General features: G+C 43.8%; 2 protein-coding genes across 3 annotated transcripts in view; both read left to right on the top strand.

Moving 5' to 3' along the window:
- The first annotated feature begins 1158 nt into the window (after positions 1–1158).
- mettl1 (methyltransferase 1, tRNA methylguanosine) lies at positions 1159–20238 on the top strand. Of its 2 annotated transcripts, XM_079530831.1 has the most exons (7): positions 1159–1340; positions 2073–2197; positions 3213–3397; positions 14068–14181; positions 17747–17848; positions 19513–19561; positions 19893–19965. In XM_079530831.1, the coding sequence occupies exons 1-6, from the start codon at positions 1264–1266 to the stop codon at positions 19546–19548; spliced, it is 639 nt and encodes a 212-aa protein (XP_079386957.1). In that variant the 5' UTR covers positions 1159–1263; the 3' UTR covers positions 19549–19561; positions 19893–19965. The 2 variants fall into 2 exon arrangements, with proteins under 2 accessions (XP_079386957.1, XP_079386956.1); XM_079530830.1 differs by lacking the exon at positions 19513–19561 and having other exon boundaries at positions 19893–20238.
- suox (sulfite oxidase) overlaps positions 16409–23977 on the top strand; it is a 147008-nt gene continuing 139439 nt past the window's right edge. Inside the window, exon 1 of the mRNA XM_079530828.1 lies at positions 16409–16443. The gene's annotated coding sequence lies outside the window, so the exon portion shown is untranslated. The remainder of the gene's footprint in view (positions 16444–23977) is intronic.

Below are 23977 nucleotides of genomic sequence, written 5' to 3'. Positions count from 1 at the left end.
CATAGCTCTAATGCCTTCATGGGGCTATGGTGGTCTGTAGCTCTGATCCATAGCTCTATTGCCTTCATGGGGCTATGGTGGTCTGTAGCTCTGGTCCATAGCTCTAATGCCTTCATGGGGCTATGGTGGTCTGTAGCTCTGGTCCATAGCTCTAATGCCTTCATAGGGCTATGGTGGTCTGTAGCTCTGGTCCATAGCTCTAATGCCTTCATAGGGCATTTCCTCATGTTATTTTAACAGGCTTAAAACACACATTGCAGGAAAAGAGACAATGAGAGAGTTTTACAACAGAGGAAAAGAGACAATGAGAGAGTTTTACAACAGAGGAAAAGAGACAATGAGAGAGTTTTACAACAGAGGAAAAGAGACAATGAGAAAGTTTTACAACAGAGGAAAAGAGACAATGAGAGAGTTTTACAACAGAGGAAAAGAGACAATGAGAGAGTTTTACAACAGAGGAAAAGAGACAATGAGAGAGTTTTACAACAGAGGGGACTAAATATAATAGTGAAGTGAAGTGTGTGTTTGTGTGTGTGTGTGTGTGTGTGTGTGTGTGTGTGTTTTTTGATTGATTGAAGAATGTATTAACAGTTTGCAGAATTACAGTACATTTCAAGCACAAACTCAATACAAAGGCTGTTAACTGTGAGTGGACGACCCAATTAAGCATTACACTTGTTTCCAATAGGGTCCACCATGTTCAAATCATCAAAACATTTAGAGACGTACAAATAGACACTTCTATAGACAGAACAGGAATTCATCATAAAGGAGGTAAAAAGGGAAAAGAAACATATACAGTGAGGGGAAAAAAGGGGTGGGCGGTGGGGGGGATTCACGTTCAGATCCGTTAATTTGTTTGTTTTCCTTGGAGGAGCTGCGTTGGGTCCCCAAGTCGGCTCCGTGGCCGTACCTTGAGTTGGCTGTGTGGCCGTGTGTGTGTGTGTGTGTGTGTGACTGTGTGTGTGTGTGTGTGTGTGTGTGTGTGTGTGTGTGTGTGTGTGTGTGCGGCGCGCGTGCGTGTGTGCGTGTGTGTATGCTGGGAGAGATAGATTTTCGGTTGATCCAAGACTTGGGTCACAAGGTGGCGCTAATGCACCAAAAACTGGTTGACCGTAAAACCAAAAGAAGAAGACTTCTTGTTGACGTCATATGCATGCGACCCCGTTTATAAACAACGTGGTTAGAAGTGGAACTTTTACAACTGATCATTTAAACACTAATAATCATAATAATTAATACTGATCCTACATTTAATACAAGATGGCGTCGATGCCTCAGAAACGATTCTACAGACAGAGAGCCCATTCTAACCCCATGGCTGACCATACGTTTGAATAGTGAGTTGTTGTTATTATTATTATTATTATTATTGAGTGGTGTAAACCACTCCTACAACTGGCTTTTGTGTGCAGAAAAAAATGAGCATGGTTGCTATGTTCAAAATAATTTCTGACGTAATTAAATCACACCTGGGTGAACTGGATGACCGTAGCAACCGTGGTCATTTTCTCTGCACAAAAAAAGCCAGTTGTGAAATCACATCCGGGTGTGATTTCATTACGTCAGATCAGAGCTGATCATGCTATATAAAACCTTACACCACTCAGTTCACACAGGTGTGATTTTTATTATTATACCAGAAATAAGTTGAAGTGAAATACTGACGGAGGAATAAACTCAATAAATAAAGAACTGCATACGTCAGAGGCATCAGCTCTGGTCCATAGCTCTAAAGCTCTGGTCCATAGCTCTAAAGCTCTGGTCCAGTTCGGATCCATAGCTCTAAGGCTAAATATATATTTATATATATATTTTCAGCCCAGTGAGTCCAGACACATTGGACTGGTCTCCTCTATATATTTATATATATTTATATATATATATATTTTCAGCCCAGTGAGTCCAGACACCATGGACTGGTCTCTATATATATTTATATATATATTTTCAGCCCAGTGAGTCCAGACACCATGGACTGGTCTCTATATATATTTATATATATATTTTCAGCCCAGTGAGTCCAGACACCATGGACTGGTCTCTATATATATTTATATATATATTTTCAGCCCAGTGAGTCCAGACACCATGGACTGGTCTCCTCTCTACCCAGAGCTCTACAGACATCCAGGAACAGCTCCGACAGCTCAGGTGGAGTTTGCAGACATCGGATGTGGATACGGAGGCCTTCTAGGTACAGACGAGTCCTCATATATAAATATATACAGGGTATATAATGTCCTACATATATAAATATATACAGGGTATATAATGTCCTACATATATAAATATATACAGGGTATATATGTCCAATACGGAGGTATTTTAGGTACAGACAAATCCTCACGAGCAGAACCATTTCCATGTTGAAATACAGGGTATATATATGAGGTCTTCTAGGTACAGACAGACATTTCCATGTTGATATCCAGGGTATATAAACAGACAGTATGTCATACAGACTAGAGGCCTTTAAGGTAAATGACACAGTATGTCCATACAGACTAGAGGCCTTTAAGGTAAATGCCTACATTGTAAACTTGTATTGTATTTTTTGAGGGCCTCCTACGGTATATAGAGGTTTAATGTTTGTCTTTCCATTAAACATAGTTTAATATTTGTCTTTCCATTAACACTGAACATAGTTTAATGTTTGTCTTTCCATTAACACTGAACATAGTTTAATGTTTGTCTTTCCATTAAACATAGTTTAATATTTGTCTTTCCATTAACACTGAACATAGTTTAATGTTTGTCTTCCATTAACACTGAACATAGTTTAATGTTTGTCTTTCCATTAACACTGAACATAGTTTAATGTTTGTCTTTCCATTAACACTGAACATAGTTTAATGTTTGTCTTCCATTAACACTGAACATAGTTTAATGTTTGTCTTCCATTAACACTGAACATAGTTTAATGTTTGTCTTCCATTAACACTGAACATAGTTTAATGTTTGTTTTGTCACTGAGCAAATCGGCATGTGATGTAATGTTATGATATCGCGATGATGTAGGTGTGATTTTTATTTTTTATTGTTTACTGTATCTACTATATTGTAATTCTCTCTCTCTCTCACTCTCTCTCTCTCTATTTCTCTCTCTATTTCTCTCTCTCTCTATTTCTCTCTCTCTCTCTCTCTCTCTCTCTCTGTGTGTACTGTATCTACTCTCTGTGCTGTATGCACTTCCTTCGGTGGCCACACAGTGGAGCTGTCTCCACTGTTCCCAGACCTGCTGATGCTGGGCCTGGAGATCAGAGTGAAGGTGTCAGATTATGTCCAGGACCGAATCCGATCCCTGAGGGACGCCACGCCGGGAGGCTACCAGAACATCGCCTGTCTGCGCAGCAACGCCATGAAATACCTGCCCAACTTCTTCACTAAGGGACAGGTATGAAATACCATGAAATACCTGCCCAACTTCTTCACTAAGGGACAGGTATGAAATACCATGAAATTGATTGATTGAAAATGTATTAACAGTTTGCAGAATTACAGTACATTTCAAGCACAAACTCAATACAAAGGCTGTTAACTGTGAGTGGACGACCCAATTAAGCATTACACTTGTTTCCAATAGGGTCCACAATGTTCAATTCATCAAAACATTTAGAGACGTACAAATAGACACTTCTATATAGTCAATACCTGCCCAACTTTTTCACTAATGGTTAAGGTATAGAGCGTTGCAGTCCCGCCCCCTCGAGAGACCCAGAAAAGAATTCCCCGTTCATTTTCCCCATAAACATTTCAAAAAGTATTTATTTAAAGACCTTTTAAGCCTCGTACGAAGCCAACTCGAGTCGTGACAAATCATGACAATAAACACAATGTTTTGGGCCGAATAAATGATTAGAAAGAAGAAGAAGACGGCAGGTTACAACACTTTTTGTTTTGTTTTTCTAATTTGTAATTATTTGTTTATTTGTAATTATTTGTTTGGTCCAAAATATTGTGTTTGTTTTCATGATTTGTCACGACTCGAGTTGGCTTCGTATGACGCTTAAAAGGTCTTTAAATAAATACTTTTTGAAATGTTTATGGGGAAAATGCATTGGGAACTATTTCCTGGGCCTGGCGTCGTCATGAAAGTGATTTTTTTGTGATTTTTAATAAATTAGATGCAACAATGTTTCGACCCTTGTGGGTCTTCGTCAGGAATGAGTCTTGTAGAACTGCTATTTTATACAACGTGTAGATCTGCTATTTTCAGCAACCAAGTGTAAAATGACTTGTGTCTTTTACTTACTGTATACTGGATCTCTTGTCCACTAGTCCCTTCCTAACATTTTAGTCCTGGTACTGGATAAGCCCAAAGCTTATCGATACCTGGTACTCGATAAGCCCAAAGCTTATCGATACCGGGTACTGGATAAGTCCAAAGCTTATCGATACCGGGTACTGGATAAGCCCAAAGCTTATCGATACCTGGTACTGGATAAGCCCAAAGCTTATCGATACCGGGTACTCGATAAGCCCAAAGCTTATCGATACCTGGTACTCGATAAGCCCAAAGCTTATCGATACCGGGTACTCGATAAGCCTAAAGCTTATCGATACCTGGTACTCGATAAGCCCAAAGCTTATCGATACCGGGTACTGGATAAGCCCAAAGCTTATCGATACCGGGTACTCGATAAGCCCAAAGCTTATCGATACCGGGTACTGGATAAGCCCAAAGCTTATCGATACCGGGTACTGGATAAGCCCAAAGCTTATCGATACCGGGTACTGGATAAGGCCAAAGCTTATCGATACCGGGTACTGGATAAACCCAAAGCTTATCGATACCGGGTACTGGATAAGTCCAAAGCTTATCGATACCGGGTACTGGATAAGCCCAAAGCTTATCGATACCGGGTACTGGATAAGTCCAAAGCTTATCGATACCTGGTACTGGATAAGCCTAAAGCTTATCGATACCGGGTACTGGATAAGCCCAACGCTTATCGATACCGGGTACTGGATAAGCCCAAAGCTTATCGAGCCCAAAGCTTATCGATACCGGGTACTGGATAAGTCCAAAGCTTATCAATACCGGGTACTGGATAAGCCCAAAGCTTATCGATACCGGGTACTGGATAAGCCCAAAGCTTATCGATACCGGGTACTGGATAAGCCCAAAGCTTATCGATACCGGGTACTGGATAAGCCCAAAGCTTATCGCTACCTGGTACTGGATAAGTCCAAAGCTTATCGCTACCGGGTACTGGATAAGCCCAAAGCTTATCGCTACCGGGTACTGGATAAGCCCAAAGCTTATCGCTACCGGGTACTGGATAAGCCCAAAGCTTATCGCTACCGGGTACTGGATAAGCCCAAAGCTTATCGATACCGGGTACTGGATAAGCCCAAAGCTTATCGATACCGGGTACTGGATAAGCCCAAAGCTTATCGATACCTGGTACTGGATAAGCCCAAAGCTTATCGATACCTGGTACTGGATAAGCCCAAAGCTTATCGATACCGGGTACTGGATAAGGCCAAAGCTTATCGATACCGGGTACTGGATAAACCCAAAGCTTATCGATACCTGGTACTGGATAAGTCCAAAGCTTATCGATACCTGGTACTGGATAAGTCCAAAGCTTATCGATACCTGGTACTGGATAAGTCCCCAGTAATAATACAATAATAAAGCCTGGAGCTCCACTGTGCTCCGTGTGGAACGTACCTTTCTGGGTTCCCGCCCAGAATGATGTAGTGGAGCTTACGGTATGTCGGGGGTTTAACGATGTTAAATTGATGTATAGGAGAACCTGGTTTTAAATCAAAGGCTCGCTGTCGGCTTTTAAAGTTGAAAACGTTACGACTGGAATGAAAGGCCAAGTTTATGGCGTGTTGTTATGAAAATAAATGAAAGACCAGTTCATGGCTCAATATGTTCTTGGTTTATGGAGCGTGACCGACCGGGCTTCATTTCTGATGACACAGCAAGTCTCTCGCATGTACTGTATGTGACTGTCTGGCGTTTATCAGCACTTATTATCTGACTGTCCTAGAACAGTGGGGTCCAGGGACCCCCAGGGGTCCTTGAGGGAGTTCCAGGGGGTCCCCACTCCCCAGCTGAATGATAGTGGGGTCTGTAACCCTGAGAGTGTCCTTTTTGTACACTCAGAGTTGAATTGACATCGATTTTTACAATATAAATCGGGGGTCCCACAGATAGAAATGCCATTAAATGGGGGTCCGTAGCCTATTGCATGTCGAACTGGGGGTCCTTGAAATTAAAGGGGCTGTCAGCTGTTTAAACACGTTGAAATGCCCCCAGAAAGTGTTATAAATGAAATAAGCCCCTTTTCTATCCTCGGCTGACTCCTGGCTTTTAATTAATTCTGAGTTAAGACGAGCCGCCTGGAAATAGCCACGGGTTTGTGAAACAATGGAGGTTAGTGAACGCGCGCCAGACACAACATCAGCTGACGGTTCATAGAAACACTATTTATCCGTCCTTTATATAGAAGCATGCGCTGCAGTATTTTATCCATCCTTTTATCCAATTAGCCTGAGATGTGTTTGACTGGTTCAAACGGCCGGCTTTAGGTCCACAGCTTACAGTAGCAGCAGGGTTAAACGAGGCAAACGTTGATCATAATTACTTTAACCAAATTACGGCCAAACATAAATAACAGCCTTAAGTTCTGCAGTGCAAACCAGAGCCATCTAATAGAACAGTTACCACATTTGAGGGGGCAGAAACCCAGAGCCATCTAATAGAACAGTTAACACATTTGTGGGGGCAGAAACCCAGAGCCATCTAATAGAACAGTTACCACATTTGAGGGGGCAGAAACCCAGAGCCATCTAATAGAAGAGTTAGGAAATTGAGGGGGCAGAAACCCAGAGCCATCTAATAGAAGAGTTAGGAAATTGAGGGGGCAGAAACCCAGAGCCATCTAATAGAAGAGTTACCACATCTGAGGGGGCAGAAACCGAGCGCTCCATGCAGCCTGAACTGAGACAAGCTGGAGTTGGAAATACATTGTTTTCAACGAGGGCGGCGCAAATAATGTTCACTTTTAAAAGATATTTATGTATTTAAAGATTTGCACAAGTTCTCATTTTGTTTTCTTCAAAAACATCAGATCTACAATCCCATAGCACACTATGATGAGCTTGTAGATCTGCTATTTTTGAATAGAGGGTATGCGCATGCATTAAGTGAATCTCAAACCGAGTGGCAAAGTGAGTTTAATGTTGTTTAATGCAATCAGATATGAGTTTTCTAACTGGATGTATGGGCTGTCAGTCAGAGAGGACTTTTCTGATTGGATGTATAGAGGGACTACAAATTTCACGCCCCCAAATGAGACAGCGTCCCCACTTCTGGTCCGTTGGCACGGATACTGCAGGCCAGCCCATAGAAGTCCATTGAAATTCAACTGTAGTTAGCCTACTTTTAAAGTAATATGAAATTAACTGAAGACTATATTGATTTGAATACAAATATGTTTCCAAATGTATGAAGTGTCTTTGTCAACATATATTGTTGTTTTCTCAATAGAGGATGTATTTCACATTTAATTTACCACTTGAATGAGTTACCCATAATGTTAACGGAGCAGAGGGGAGACGGCAGACAGAGAACCTGTCGCTTTTAAGGGACGTCACTGCCTTTACGAGGCTACGAGCGCCGACTTGGAAAAGTTGAATTCTCAATATACATCCCGGATTCCCGATCCCCACTGACTTTGTTATTCATGTCTATATTTTGAACATGTCACGGGCTTACTATATATGTTCTACCTACCACAGAGCTCCGACGGTGTGTTTTACCGCTTTCAACTTGTTGTATAATTAACTTTGCTGAATAGTTGCATGGGAAAATAACCCAGCTAAATGGAGGAGTGACATCCTGACATTTTCAACTACCTAGTGAATTCTCCAGATGAGTATTAATAATAGTCTTGCAAGAAGCTGTTTAGATCATTTTCAACAAATACATAGCATATAAAACGAAATACAACAAATATATCTGGGTATTGAAAACCTCAAGGGATGCAACCGTGACGTATATACCGTGCGACCACTTTGACTTGAGATTTACAATGCTAGCACTTTTCACAAACTGATGGAGTATATTATAGTACATTGTAGGATGTATATTGAGATGGCAGGTATGTGACATTGAAAAGGACAAATCAAACATATGGGACACTTTATTAGAACACAAATAAAATCGCTACAGCCTCAGTAATGAACCAGTGAAATTAGGGTATTTCATGATGCCTCTCATAGGGATTGCATTGGCAGCTGCAGTACACAGTTGAAACGGACCAGAAGTGGGGCCGCTGTCTCATTTGGGGGCGTGAAATTTGTAGTCCCCGTGTGTCTCTTATAGAGCGTTGCAGTCCCGCCCCCTACCATGGACCAGGAAATGATTCTCCGTTCATTTTCCTCATAGACATTTCAGAGCATTAAGTATTTATTTAAAGACGTTTACGCCGCGGACAAAGCCTTTTCGAGTCGTGAGTCGTAACCGTCTTTAAATAAATACTTTTGGAAATGTCTATGGGAAAAATGCATTGGGATTCATTTCCTGGTCCATGGTAGGGGGCGGGACTGCGACGCTCTATAGGGCTGTCGGTCAGATAGGACTTTTCTGTGTGGATGTATGGGCTGTCAATCAGATAGGACTTTTCTGATTGGATGTATGGGCTGTCAATCAGATAGGAGACGACGTTCCCTGTGGACAGCAACACCACAGGGGGAACTTTTGGGGAGGGGAAAAATATATGGAGGGAAATGCCACTTTTACGATCCAGACTGCTTAACAACTAACTAGTGAATATAGTGAGAGCTGCTCAGGACTGATGAAATGGAGCTAGTGGCTTTCTGCCAAACATCAACGATGATAATACAACTGGGCTGGTTGTATCTGGTAGACCTTTGATTATTTATTTGAACCCATTCTGGACGGGAACCCCTTTTGGTGTCATGTTATGCTTTAGCTGTTGAGAAATAGCAGATCTACAAGCTCATAGCGTGCCACCGAGTGGCGCGCTATGAGCTTGTAGGTCTGCTATTTTTGAATATCTTTCAGAGCCAACATTTTTAACTCAAATCTTTGCTTCTGAGGGGTTCCTGGAATATATGTTATGCTTTAGCTGTTGAGAAATAGCAGATATACCACGTGTGGCGCGCTACGAGCTTGTAGATCTGCTATTTTTGAATATCTTTCAGAGCCAACATTTTTAACTCAAATCTTTGCTAGGGGTTCCTGAATATTTTCAGATAGGGGTCGGTGACCAATTACATATATTACATTATATATATAAATTATATATTACATATCATTTATGGAGTCCTTCACTGAAATATTGAGCACCACTGATACAGAAACATGAGGTATTTCAGAAAACTGTCAGAATTTAGAAGACTTTTTTTTTTAAATTTTCGACGTCAGGCCTAAATGGGTTAAAGCAAGTAGGGCCTAGTCAAGTAGAAAGTATTGTTCTCAGTCAGTCAAGGGTTAACCCTAACCCTAACCCTCTGAGCTGCTATTTGACCAGAAGTATCTATACGTTCACTCAAAGTACTGGGATTCAATGAGTACTGTGTCCACCAACTGGATTCATTGAGTACTGTGTCCACCAACTGGATTCATTGAGTACTGTGTCCACCAACTGGATTCATTGAGTACTGTGTCCACCAACTGGATTCATTGAGTACTGTGTCCACCAACTGGATTCATTGAGTACTGTGGCCACCAACTGGATTCATTGAGTACTGTGTCCACCAACTGGATTCATTGAGTACTGTGGCCACCAACTGGATTAATTGAGTACTGTGGCCACCAACTGGATTCAATGAGTACTGTGTCCACCAACTGGATTCATTGAGTACTGTGTCCACCAACTGGATTCATTGAGTACTGTGTCCACCAACTGGATTCATTGAGTACTGTGTCCACCAACTGGATTCAATGAGTACTGTGTCCACCAACTGGATTCATTGAGTACTGTGTCCACCAACTGGATTCAATCAGTACTGTGTCCACCAACTGGATTCATTGAGTACTGTGTCCACCAACTGGATTCATTGAGTACTGTGTCCACCAACTGGATTCATTGAGTACTGTGTCCACCAACTGGATTCATTGAGTACTGTGTCCACCAACTGGATTCATTGAGTACTGTGGCCACCAACTGGATTCATTGAGTACTGTGTCCACCAACTGGATTCATTGAGTACTGTGTCCACCAACTGGATTAATTGAGTACTGTGTCCACCAACTGGATTCATTGAGTACTGTGTCCACCAACTGATGAAATGCAAGGTCAAGGTCAAGGTCAAGGTAAACTTTATTGTCCACAAGGGAAATTTGTCTTGGGCTTTCACCCCAGCTACAGCCACACATAAAACATCAATGACAAACAAAAATACATTACAGAGGAAGACACAACATTACACAATTGCACACATGATGTGGATAATCTAACCTCACACAGTTACCGCTGTTTCAGAGCCTCGTTCAACATCTTAGTTGATGCTGGTACAAACCATGTGTGCAATTGTGTAATGTTGTGTCTTCCTCTGTAATGTATTTTTGTATTTTTGTATCTATGCTGGACAAAGAAGATTGTTCCCTTATATAACTAACATTTAACATAAACATTAATTAACATTAACTAACCCTTATATAACAAACAGGCTACACGTGTATCGACTGAAGTATTGACAGGAGGAGTGAACAGTTTGTTTTGTTTTGTTCTTCACCAGAAGTTCAGATAACGTTGAAATCCTTTTTGACCTATTTCAGTGGTTCTCAACCAGTGGTCCGGGGACCACCAGTGGTCCTCCAGGGGGTTCCAAGTGGTCCCCGCAGCTAAATGGAGCCTTATAGATATTTAACTCTTGAGAGCGTAAAATGAAATCAAATGAGTTAAATTATTGTTCATCTGCATTACTTAATTTACCAGAAGTCTACACAATTAGAGAATGTAGAAGAATTGTTATTTTGATCAATGTTTGCCTGTTATCTCTCCTAATGGTACCAACATCAATACAGTATGGAATTGTGGACAAAATATTATCCAACAACAATTAAATATTATTTAGTTTTGGGTCTGAGAGGCTAAATGTCATCAAATGGTGGTCCGTGGCTCAAATGGGTCTGAGAGGCTAAATGTCATCAAATGGTGGTCCGTGGCTCAAATGGGTCTGAGAGGCTAAATGTCATCAAATGGTGGTCCGTGGCTCAGATGGGTCTGAGAGGCTAAATGTCATCAAATGGTTGTCCGTGGCTCAGATGGGTCTGAGAGGCTAAATGTCATCAAATGGTGGTCCGTGGCTCAAATGGGTCTGAGAGGCTAAATGTCATCAGATGGTGGTCCGTGGCTCAGATGGGTCTGAGAGGCTAAATGTCATCAGATGGTGGTCCGTGGCTCAGATGGGTCTGAGAGGCTAAATGTCATCAAATGGTGGTCCGTGGCTCAAATGGGTCTGAGAGGCTAAATGTCATCAAATGGTTGTCCGTGGCTCAAATGGGTCTGAGAGGCTAAATGTCATCAAATGGTGGTCCGTGGCTCAGATGGGTCTGAGAGGCTAAATGTCATCAAATGGTGGTCCGTGGCTCAAATGGGTCTGAGAGGCTAAATGTCATCAGATGGTGGTCCGTGGATCAGATGGGTCTGAGAGGCTAAATGTCATCAAATGGTTGTCCGTGGCTCAGATGGGTCTGAGAGGCTAAATGTCATCAGATGGTGGTCCGTGGCTCAGATGGGTCTGAGAGGCTAAATGTCATCAGATGGTGGTCCGTGGCTCAGATGGGTCTGAGAGGCTAAATGTCATCAAATGGTGGTCCGTGGCTCAGATGGGTCTGAGAGGCTAAATGTCATCAGATGGTGGTCCGTGGCTCAGATGGGTCTGAGAGGCTAAATGTCATCAGATGGTGGTTCCGTGGCTCAGATGGGTCTGAGAGGCGAAATGTCATCAGATGGTGGTCCGTGGCTCAGATGGGTCTGAGAGGCTAAATGTCATCAGATGGTGGTTCCGTGGCTCAGATGGGTCTGAGAGGCTAAATGTCATCAAATGGTGGTCCGTGGCTCAGATGGGTCTGAGAGGCTAAATGTCATCAGATGGTGGTCCGTGGCTCAGATGGGTCTGAGAGGCTAAATGTCATCAGATGGTGGTTCCGTGGCTCAGATGGGTCTGAGAGGCGAAATGTCATCAGATGGTGGTCCGTGGCTCAGATGGGTCTGAGAGGCTAAATGTCATCAGATGGTGGTTCCGTGGCTCAGATGGGTCTGAGAGGCTAAATGTCATCAAATGGTTGTCCGTGGCTCAGATGGGTCTGAGAGGCTAAATGTCATCAAATGGTGGTTCCGTGGCTCAAATGCTGAATAAATAAATAATGGACCTTGATGTGAAAAGAGTTGAAAACCACTACTAATAAACACACATGTTTATTGACAGAAGGAGTGAACAGATCTGTATATAATAAACACAGATCTGTATATAATAAACACAGATCTGTATATAATAAACACAGATCTGTATATAATAAACACAGATCTGTATATAATAAACACAGATCTGTATATAATAAACACAGATCTGTATTGCTTTCTTTTACTCACCAAGGTTGAAACTTCACTGTGTTTTCACACCTTTTATCTTTTTTACCTACAGTATTTTGTTGTGTTTGTCCGACTGTCGTTGCAGCTCAGTAAGATGTTCTTCCTCTTCCCTCTTCCTCTTCTCAGCTCAGTAAGATGTTCTTCCTCTTCCTCTTCCTCTTCTCAGTTCAGTAAGATGTTCTTCCTCTTCCCTCTTCCTCTTCTCAGCTCAGTAAGATGTTCTTCCTCTTCCCTCTTCCTCTTCTCAGCTCAGTAAGATGTTCTTCCTCTTCCCTCTTCCTCTTCTCAGCTCAGTAAGATGTTCTTCCTCTTCCCTCTTCCTCTTCTCAGCTCAGTAAGATGTTCTTCCTCTTCCCTCTTCCTCTTCTCAGCTCAGTAAGATGTTCTTCCTCTTCCCTCTTCCTCTTCTCAGCTCAGTAAGATGTTCTTCCTCTTCCCTCTTCCTCTTCTCAGCTCAGTAAGATGTTCTTCCTCTTCCCTCTTCCTCTTCTCAGCTCAGTAAGATGTTCTTCCTCTTCCTCTTCTCAGCTCAGTAAGATGTTCTTCCTCTTCCTCTTCTCAGCTCAGTAAGATGTTCTTCCTCTTCCCTCTTCCTCTTCTCAGCTCAGTAAGATGTTCTTCCTCTTCCCTCTTCCTCTTCTCAGCTCAGTAAGATGTTCTTCCTCTTCCCTCTTCCTCTTCTCAGCTCAGTAAGATGTTCTTCCTCTTCCCTCTTCCTCTTCTCAGCTCAGTAAGATGTTCTTCCTCTTCCCTCTTCCTCTTCTCAGCTCAGTAAGATGTTCTTCCTCTTCCCTCTTCCTCTTCTCAGTTCAGTAAGATGTTCTTCCTCTTCCCTCTTCCTCTTCTCAGTTCAGTAAGATGTTCTTCCTCTTCCCTCTTCCTCTTCTCAGCTCAGTAAGATGTTCTTCCTCTTCCCTCTTCCTCTTCTCAGCTCAGTAAGATGTTCTTCCTCTTCCCTCTTCCTCTTCTCAGCTCAGTAAGATGTTCTTCCTCTTCTCAGCTCAGTAAGATGTTCTTCCTCTTCCCTCTTCCTCTTCTCAGTTCAGTAAGATGTTCTTCCTCTTCTCAGCTCAGTAAGATGTTCTTCCTCTTCCCTCTTCCTCTTCTCAGCTCAGTAAGATGTTCTTCCTCTTCCTCTTCTCAGCTCAGTAAGATGTTCTTCCTCTTCCCTCTTCCTCTTCTCAGCTCAGTAAGATGTTCTTCCTCTTCCCTCTTCCTCTTCTCAGCTCAGTAAGATGTTCTTCCTCTTCCTCTTCTCAGCTCAGTAAGATGTTCTTCCTCTTCCCTCTTCCTCTTCTCAGCTCAGTAAGATGTTCTTCCTCTTCCCTCTTCCTCTTCTCAGCTCAGTAAGATGTTCTTCCTCTTCCCTCTTCCTCTTCTCAGCTCAGTAAGATGTTCTTCCTCTTCTCAGCTCAGTAAGATGTTCTTCCTCTTCTCAGCTCAGTAAGATGTTCTTCCTCTTCCCTCTTCCTCTTCTCAGCTCAGTAAGATGTTCTTCCTCTTCCCGGACCCTCACTTCAAGAAGACCAAACACAAGTGGAGGATCATCAGTCCGACGCTGTTGGCAGAGTACGCCTACACTCTGAGAGTAGGGGTGAGTCCTACACACTAGACCCTACACACTCTGAGAGTAGGGGTGAGTCCTGGACCCTACGCCCTACACACTAGACCCTACACACTCTGAGAGTAGGGTTGAGTCCTGGACCCTACGCCCTACACACTAGACCCTACACACTCTGAGAGTAGGGGTGAGTCCTGGACCCTACGCCCTACACACTAGACCCTACACACTCTGAGAGTAGGGGTGAGTCCTGGACCCTACGCCCTACACACTAGACCCTACACACTCTGAGAGTAGGGGTGAGTCCTGGACCCTACGCCCTACACACTAGACCCTACACACTCTGAGAGTAGGGGTGAGTCCTGGACCCTACGCCCTACACACTAGACCCTACACACAGAGTAGGGGTGAGTCCTGGACCCTACGCCCTACACACTAGACCCTACACACTCTGAGAGTAGGGGTGAGTCCTACACACTAGACCCTACACACTCTGAGAGTAGGGGTGAGTCCTGGACCCTACGCCCTACACACTAGACCCTACACACTCTGAGAGTAGGGGTGAGTCCTGGACCCTACGCCCTACACACTATACCCTACACACAGAGTAGGGGTGAGTCCTGGACCCTACGCCCTACACACTAGACCCTACACACTCTGAGAGTAGGGGTGAGTCCTACACACTAGACCCTACACACTCTGAGAGTAGGGGTGAGTCCTCGACCCTACGCCCTACACACTAGACCCTACACACTCTGAGAGTAGGGTTGAGTCCTGGACCCTACGCCCTACACACTAGACCCTACACACTCTGAGAGTAGGGGTGAGTCCTGGACCCTACGCCCTACACACTAGACCCTACACACTCTGAGAGTAGGGGTGAGTCCTGGACCCTACGCCCTACACACTAGACCCTACACACTCTGAGAGTAGGGGTGAGTCCTGGACCCTACGCCCTACACACTAGACCCTACACACTCTGAGAGTAGGGGTGAGTCAGTGGGTGCCTTGATTGATTTTAAAATCCTTTTAATTCCTTATAAAGCTCTACATGGGCTGTATGTGTATACAGGCTGTATATCGTTGACCTGCTGCCTCCTAAGACCAGTGTTCGACCTCTCAGGTGCTCCAACAAAGGCCTTCTAGAAATACCAAGCTTAAAACAGGGTAACCGGGCATTCGCTGTGGTAGCTCCCACCCTATGGAATGCCCTGCCCCTGGCGTTGAAAAATGCTGAGTCAGTTGACGGTTTTAATCCATGCTTTTGGTGTTTTAACTAAGCATTATGTTATACTTTAGCTATTGAAAAATAGCAGATCTACAAGCTCGTAGCGCGCCAGTGGCGCGCTACGAGCTTGTAGGTCTGCTAAAATGCGGCACAAATCTTTGAATATATATTCATTCAGAAGACTCTTTTTTTAAATTATTTCGAAGTCAGGTCTAAATGGGTTAAGAGTCTCCTAAAGACTCATTTATTCCGTAGATCTTTCTCCCATGAACCTTTTGTTTTACCTGATTCATTTTATAGCCCTATGTTTCTGTTCTGCCTTGTTTGTTTTTGTTCTGCTCATTTCATTACTGTATTATCACAACTGTGTGATATGTTCCTTGTTTTTAACTTGCTTCTATCGTTTATACTGTGTCAATAGTTCAGCACCTGGTAACTTTGTTTCGAAAGGTGCTTTATAAATAAAATATAATTATATAATAATAACTAGAAAGGTCGCAATTTTGAAAAATTGCAATAATTAATATATTTATAAAATATAAATAAAATGTACTTACATACTTGATGTGACTCAGAATACTTGAAGTTATCAATGTTTCAGTTTAACCACTTAGACTCCTCTATACTCAGTGAAACGGACTTGAGTTGCACTGTACTTTTTCAATATACACTAAATCTCTTCTACTATTTTTGCTATATTAAAATAGCAGATCTACAAGATTATTCATGATATTTTTAGGGGGTTCAGTGTAGAGGGCAGCACGGGTCCATAAAATTGGATTGGATCCGGTCCGAAACGGAGCCGAGAAGGATTTGACTGTTTGGACCCGGTCCGACCAAAACGGCGCCGATCCGATATAGATCCGGACCCATAGTGTGTTCTCTGCAATATATGAGCGACGTGCACCCCGCCTCTCCAGACAAAGCGGCGGAGGAGGAGGGTTGCAAACTTGCATAGGCTAATATTGGTGCATTTTTGCGCACCGACATTCTTACCAGAGCTGTTGACAATCGCAACAAAACTGTCCCACATTTTTCCTCCGAGGTGGAAAGCCTGGTGACGCGAGGTTAGTCCCACATTGCTCGTTGCTTCGCGTTTCACCTCGCTCGCTCAAGGGGGTCGCCATGATTGCATTAATATATCCAGCGGGGGGGGGCGGTGGTGTGTGTGTGTGTGTGTGTGTGTGTGTGTGTGTGTGTGTGTGTGTGTGTGTGTGTGTGTGTGTGTGTGTGTGTGTGTGTGTGTGTGTGTGTGTGTGTGTGTGTGTGTGTGTGTGTGTGTGTGTGTGTGTGTGTGTGTGTGTGTGTGTGTGTGTGTGTGTGTGTGTGTGTGTGTGTGTGCTCACCCTGGCCTGTAAGCCCCCCCCCCACTGCTCACCCTGGCCTGTAACCCCCCCCCCCCCCCCACTGCTCACCCTGGCCTGTAAGCCCCCCCCCCACTGCTCACCCTGGCCTGTAACCCCCCCCCCCCCCCCACTGCTCACCCTGGCCTGTGAAAGTGTAAAGGTGAACAGCAATGAGTTAACTTTAACACGCGGTGAAGTTGAAGTCTGTGCCATAGTTACCTTCCAAGAAATCTATATTCTGCTAAGGCTATCTGTCTGCTCTCCAAAGCAAACAGCACTGACATATCCTAATATTCTGCTAAGGCTATCTGTCTGCACTCCAGAGCAAACAGAACTGACATGTCCTACGAGGTGATTAGCCGCGGTGTCGGAGCTAGGCTAGTTTTTTTTTGGAGGGAACTCTTGCCCAGATCATTATTTCGAGCAACTTTACTCAGGCTTGAGTTGAAGATGAAATATGTGTTGGTTTTTTTATTGCTGTGTTAAATGAGGACACAGGAGTGTTATCTATCTGGGATAATATGATGATATATATGTAATAAAATCACACCTGTGTGAAGTGAGGGGCGCTCCTATCATCGTACATCATCATGATGTAATGGAGTTTAATGTTTGTGTAAGACGAAAATCTACACCAATAGCTGAATATAGGAGGGGCTAGAGCCCCTCAAAAATAAATAATTAACTGATGAATCAAATGATGATATTTATGTAATATAATGACTAATTAACTCGTGCTTGCTTTGCAACGTAAACGTTTGTTTCCTCATGCCAATAAAGCTCCCTTGGATTGAACTGAAAGTCCCGGAAAAGACACACTGTGATTGGCCAGTAGGCAGCGTGCCTTCCGCACCTCCGCCTCCCCCTTTTTTTTTACAGGTCTCTCCAATGAACTGCAGCGACCAATGAGGTTTCTAGGGTCTTATATCATTATCTATGGTTGCAGGGATTGGTCTAGACTAATTGGTGTGTGTATCTGATTGGTTGCAGGGTTTAATTGGTGTGTGTATCTGATTGGTTGCAGGGCTTGGTGTACACCAACACAGATGTAGAGGAAGTGCACATCTGGATCGTGAAGCACTTCACGGAGCATCCTCTGTTCACGCGAGTTCCTGACGAACACCTGGTACGATTTATTATCTATAGAACACCTGGTACGATTTATTATCTATAGAACACCTGGTACGATTTATTATCTATAGAACACCTGGTACGATTTATTATCTATAGAACACCTGGTACGATGTATTATCTATAGAACACCTGGTACGATTTATCTATAGAACACCTGGTACGATTTATTATCTGAACACCTGGTACGATTTATTATCTATAGAACACCTGGTACGATTTATTATCTATTGAACACCTGGTACGATTTATTGAGGTGCTCCACTGCTCCCCAGAGCTCCACTGCTGCTCCCCAGAGCTCCACTGCTCCCCAGAGCTCCCCAGAGCTCCACTGCTCCCCAGAGCTCCACTGCTGCTCCCCAGAGCTCCACTGCTCCCCAGAGCTCCACTGCTCCCCATAGCTCCCCATAGCTCCACTGCTCCCCAGAGCTCCCCAGAGCTCCACTGCTCCCCAGAGCTCCACTGCTCCCCAGAGCTCCCCAGAGCTCCACTGCTCCCCAGAGCTCCACTGCTGCTCCCCAGAGCTCCCCAGAGCTCCACTGCTGCTCCCCAGAGCTCCACTGCTGCTCCCCAGAGCTCCACTGCTCCCCAGAGCTCCACTGCTGCTCCCCAGAGCTCCACTGCTGCTCCCCAGAGCTCCACTGCTCCCCAGAGCTCCACTGCTGCTCCCCAGAGCTCCACTGCTCCCCAGAGCTCCCCAGAGCTCCACTGCTCCCCAGAGCTCCACTGCTGCTCCCCAGAGCTCCACTGCTCCCCAGAGCTCCACTGCTCCCAGAGCTCCACTGCTGCTCCCCAGAGCTCCACTGCTCCCCAGAGCTCCACTGCTGCTCCCCAGAGCTCCCCAGAGCTCCACTGCTCCCCAGAGCTCCCCAGAGCTCCACTGCTCCCCAGAGCTCCACTGCTGCTCCCCAGAGCTCCACTGCTGCTCCCCAGAGCTCCCCAGAGCTCCACTGCTCCCCAGAGCTGCTCCCCAGAGCTCCCCAGAGCTCCACTGCTGCTCCCCAGAGCTCCCCAGAGCTCCCCAGAGCTCCACTGCTCCCCAGAGCTCACCAGAGCTCCACTGCTCCCCAGAGCTCCCCAGAGCTCCACTGCTCCCCAGAGCTCCCCAGAGCACCACTGCTCCCCCCCAGAGCTCCACTACTGCTCCCCAGAGCTCCCCAGAGCTCCACTGCTCCCCAGAACTCCACTGCTCCCCAGAGCTCCCCAGAGCTCCACTGCTCCCCAGAGCTCCCCAGAGCTCCACTGCTCCCCAGAGCTCCACTGCTCCCTAGAGCTCCCCAGAGATCCACTGCTCCCCAGAGCAAAAACGCAGGTCTCCCTGAAAATGAACTATAGGCGTTATATCGCTTCACGTTTGAAAGGCCCTTTAGGCTTCGTATAGTCGCAAAGGTCAGATATGTCAAATAACTGGAATCTAAAACTAAATCACTGGCACAAAGATTTAGTTGTACAACATAGCGGAAATAGTTGACTACAAAATCACGTGCTGTAAACTTGTAGACCTGCTATTTCTGCTATTTTTTAAAATGTATGGAAACGATTAATTCAACAGGCTGAGGACATCATGTATAGCAGTGTATGTGTTAATACAGGTGTTGGTTGTTGTGTTAATACAGGTGTTGGTTGTTGTGTTAATACAGGTGTTGGTTGTTTTGACAGGCTGATGATGTCATCGTGGCTCGTCTGGGGAGCTGAGGAGGTTTACAGTGTATGTTTATTGCTAGGCTGAGGACATCATGTTTACAGTGTATGTTTATTGCTAGGCTGAGGACATCATGTTTACAGTGTATGTTTATTGCTAGGCTGAGGACATCATGTTTACAGTGTATGTTTATTGCTAGGCTGAGGACATCATGTTTACAGTGTATGTTTATTGCTAGGCTGAGGACATCATGTTTACAGTGTATGTTTATTGCTAGGCTGAGGACATCATGTTTACAGTGTATGTTTATTGCTAGGCTGAGGACATCATGTTTACAGTGTATGTTTATTGCTAGGCTGAGGACATCATGTTTACAGTGTATGTGTTAATTCAACAGGGTGATGACGTCATCGTGGCTCGTCTGGGGAGCTGTACAGAGGAGGGCAAGAAGGTGCAGAGAAACGGAGGCGAGAACTTCTTGGCCGTGTTCCAGAGGGTGGAAGATCCAAACTAAAGACCTTTCATAATCAACCCTCCATGCATGGAGGGTCATAGAGTGGTCCTCAACATTTATAATACAGCCTTCATGGAGGGTCACAGAGTGGTCCTCAACATTTATAATACAGCCTTCATGGAGGGTCACAGAGTGGTCCTCAACATTTATAATACAGCCTCCATGGAGGGTCACAGAGTGGTCCTCAACATTTATAATACAGCCTTCATGGAGGGTCACAGAGTGGTCCTCAACATTTATAATACAGCCTTCATGGAGGGTCACAGAGTGGTCCTCAACATTTATAATACAGCCTTCATGGAGGGTCACAGAGTGGTCCTCAACATTTATAATACAGCCTTCATGGAGGGTCACAGAGTGGTCCTCAACATTTATAATACAGCCTTCATGGAGGGTCATAGAGTGGTCCTCAACATTTATAATACAGCCTTCATGGAGGGTCACAGAGTGGTCCTCAACATTTATAATACAGCCTTCATGGAGGGTCACAGAGTGGTCCTCAACATTTATAATACAGCCTTCATGGAGGGTCACAGAGTGGTCCTCAACATTTATAATACAGCCTTCATGGAGGGTCACAGAGTGGTCCTCAACATTTATAATACAGCTTTCATGGAGGGTCACAGAGTGGTCCTCAACATTTATAATACAGCCTTCATGGAGGGTCACAGAGTGGTCCTCAACATTTATAATACAGCCTTCATGGAGGGTCATAGAGTGGTCCTCAACATTTATAATACAGCCTTCATGGAGGGTCATAGAGTGGTCCTCAACATTTATAATACAGCCTTCATGGAGGGTCATAGAGTGGTCCTCAACATTTATAATACAGCCCCCATGGAGGGTCACAGAGTGGTCCTCAACATTTATAATACAGCCTCCATGGAGGGTCACAGAGTGGTCCTCAACATTTATAATACAGCCTTCATGGAGGGTCACAGAGTGGTCCTCAACATTTATAATACAGCCTTCATGGAGGGTCACAGAGTGGTCCTCAACATTTATAATACAGCCTTCATGGAGGGTCACAGAGTGGTCCTCAACATTTATAATACAGCCTTCATGGAGGGTCACAGAGTGGTCCTCAACATTTATAATACAGCCTTCATGGAGGGTCACAGAGTGGTCCGCAACATTTATAATACAGCCTTCATGGAGGGTCACAGAGTGGTCCTCAACATTTATAATACAGCCTTCATGGAGGGTCACAGAGTGGTCCTCAACATTTATAATACAGCCTTCATGGAGGGTCACAGAGTGGTCCTCAACATTTATAATACAGCCTTCATGGAGGGTCACAGATAGGATGAGGGACTCGAGGACCCCACCAGGACAGGACGGGACCCCCTGTCTGTCTGAAAGGTTTTGTGTCAGGAAAGAACTCTCGTTCGAGAAGATTTGTGTTGTGTTATTTTATTTACTTTTCACATTTATCCATAAATAGCCGATCTACAAGCTCACAACGTGTCGCTATGCGACGCGTTGAAGTTGACCATTGATTGTCAATTAAGTGAATTGCTTAATGTGGTTTAATTAATGTGGTTTAATTGTGTTTTTTGGCATTGAACTTTGGAACATTATGTGTAAAGAATACATTTATGTTGATAAATACCTGAAATATACAAAGAAATTACTGACAAATTCATTATTATTTTGACTTAAAAAATAGCTCCATCATTTAGCTGGGGACCACCTGGAACCCCCCAAGGACCCCTGGTGGTCCCTGGACCGCCGATTGGAAACCCCTGCCCTGTCGCTAATGGAAATGCACGTGGAATGCAGTGCATTCTGGGAGAGCTGCTAAATTAGCCCATTTTGACCTGAGATCAGATTCTAAAAATGTCTTCTACATCCTGACAGTTTTCTGAAAAAGCCATGTTTCTATGTCAGTCGTTCTTTGATTTTTCAAAAATAGCAGACCTACAAGCTCGTAGCGCGCCACTCGGTGGCGCGCTATGAGCTTGTAGATCTGCTATTTTTCAATAGCTAAAGCATAACATAATGCTAACACCAAAAGGGGTTCCCGCCCAGAATGGGTTAGATAAGCTCATGAATGCATATGTTAATTATGTTTATGTCATTAAGACCTGAGAGCAGATTCTACAAATATTTTCTAAATCCTAACTGTTTTCATTCAGCAGAGATAAATAAACCACATGAATGCATAATTATGTTAATTATGTTTATATGTTTAAGGACCGTGTCCTCATTTACTGCTTAACATCCAGTCTTCTATTGAGATGATCTACATTTTAACATCCAGTCTTCTATTGAGATGATCTACATTTTAACATCCAGTCTTCTATTGAGATGATCTACATTTTAACATCCAGTCTTCTATTGAGATGATCTACATTTTAACATCCAGTCTTCTATTGAGATGATCTACATTTTAACATCCAGTCTTCTATTGAGATGATCTACATTTTAACATCCAGTCTTCTATTGAGATGATCTACATTTTAACATCCAGTCTTCTATTGAGATGATCTACATTTTAACATCCAGTCTTCTATTGAGATGATCTACATTTTAACATCCAGTCTTCTATTGAGATGATCTACATTTTAACATCCAGTCTTCTATTGAGAGGATCTACATTTTAACATCCAGTCTTCTATTGAGAGGATCTACATTTTAACATCCAGTCTTCTATTGAGATGATCTACATTTTAACATCCAGTCTTCTATTGAGATGATCTACATTTTAACATCCAGTCTTCTATTCAGATGATCTACATTTTAACATCCAGTCTTCTATTGAGATGATCTACATTTTAACATCCAGTCTTCTATTGAGATGATCTACATTTTAACATCCAGTCTTCTATTGAGATGATCTACATTTTAACATCCAGTCTTCTATTGAGATGATCTACATTTTAACATCCAGTCTTCTAGGACTTTTCTGATTGGATGTATGGACTGTCAATCAGATAGGAATTTTCTGATTGGATGTATGGACTGTCAAGGCCAGAAAGTAGTTTTTTGCCTCAGTAGCATTCCCGCATAACTTCCAGGTATGATGATGATGTCATCATATATAGCGCATACGCTACCCTCTATTCAAGATGTTTTGAAAATGGCAGATCTACAAGCTCACAACGCATTGCGACACGTTGCGACCCCACTTTTAGGACCCCCCAACCTACAAGTTCACAACGCCGACTGCGCTGTGAACTAGATTTTTTGCTACGAAACCTGGTCTCAGCCTAGCCTAAGATTTAGACTCTCGTAGATGTATTTATCGATTCTGCCATTTTCAGTCTACCAGAGTCTAAGGTCTCATTACCCATGGTGGTTCTGAGCCTAGGATCCCCTGTCCTTTGGGTTAGGGCTAATTCTATCTGCCTCTAAGGTCTCATTGTCTCCACCATGAGGCCGAAGGCATGGAGAGAGAGTATGTTTTGCACTCCGTCCGTGTGTGTGCGTGTGAGTGTGTCCGTCCGTCCGTCCGCCTGTGTACAGCTAATCATTTTCCAGAACGGCCTGTTATAGCGCCACCAGGAAGCCGACTTTTGAAAAACATTTTTTGCTATTACTCCTCCAGATTCTGTCCAAAAATCCAGCAAATCGTTACACACTATCTCTATAGTCATGTGTTCAAGACGGATCTGTCCCATATTTCATATTCCATCCTAATTGGCTAACATTGGCTTTCAAAGCAGGATTGGCCCGTTTTGAACAAAAAGCCTCAAATCATGAACGCAGATCCCATAGATATTCCACTGTTACGTTCTTAGCATGTTTCATGATAAATGCTTGTTTATGTGATGTATTCCCATGCTTTTATGTTCTTGCTTAATGTAAATCGCTCTGGATTAAGAGCGTCTGTAAATGCCTAAATTGTAAAATTGTACAACAGTATCAGACTGTACTGGTCAGTACAACAGTATCAGACTGTGGTTGTACCGGTCAGTACAACAGTATCAGACTGGTCAGTACAACAGTATCAGACTGTGGTGGTA

Source organism: Electrona antarctica, assembly GCF_951216825.1.
Source record: "Electrona antarctica genome assembly, contig: scaffold_205, whole genome shotgun sequence".
NCBI classification, from domain to species: Eukaryota; Metazoa; Chordata; class Actinopteri; order Myctophiformes; family Myctophidae; genus Electrona; species Electrona antarctica.
The sequence above is the reverse complement of the archived record's forward strand: the minus strand, read 5'-3'. Positions and strand labels throughout refer to the sequence as shown.

Excerpts from the sequence above, each read along its gene's own strand:
- mettl1 (XM_079530830.1), top strand. The coding sequence starts at position 1,264 with ATGGCGTCGATGCCTCAGAAACGATTCTACAGACAGAGAGCCCATTCT. Across the intron at positions 2,198-3,212 it reads TGGATACGGAGGCCTTCTAG|TGGAGCTGTCTCCACTGTTC; the intron begins GTACAGACGAGT and ends GTGGCCACACAG. Across the intron at positions 3,398-14,067 it reads ACTTCTTCACTAAGGGACAG|CTCAGTAAGATGTTCTTCCT; the intron begins GTATGAAATACC and ends TCCTCTTCTCAG.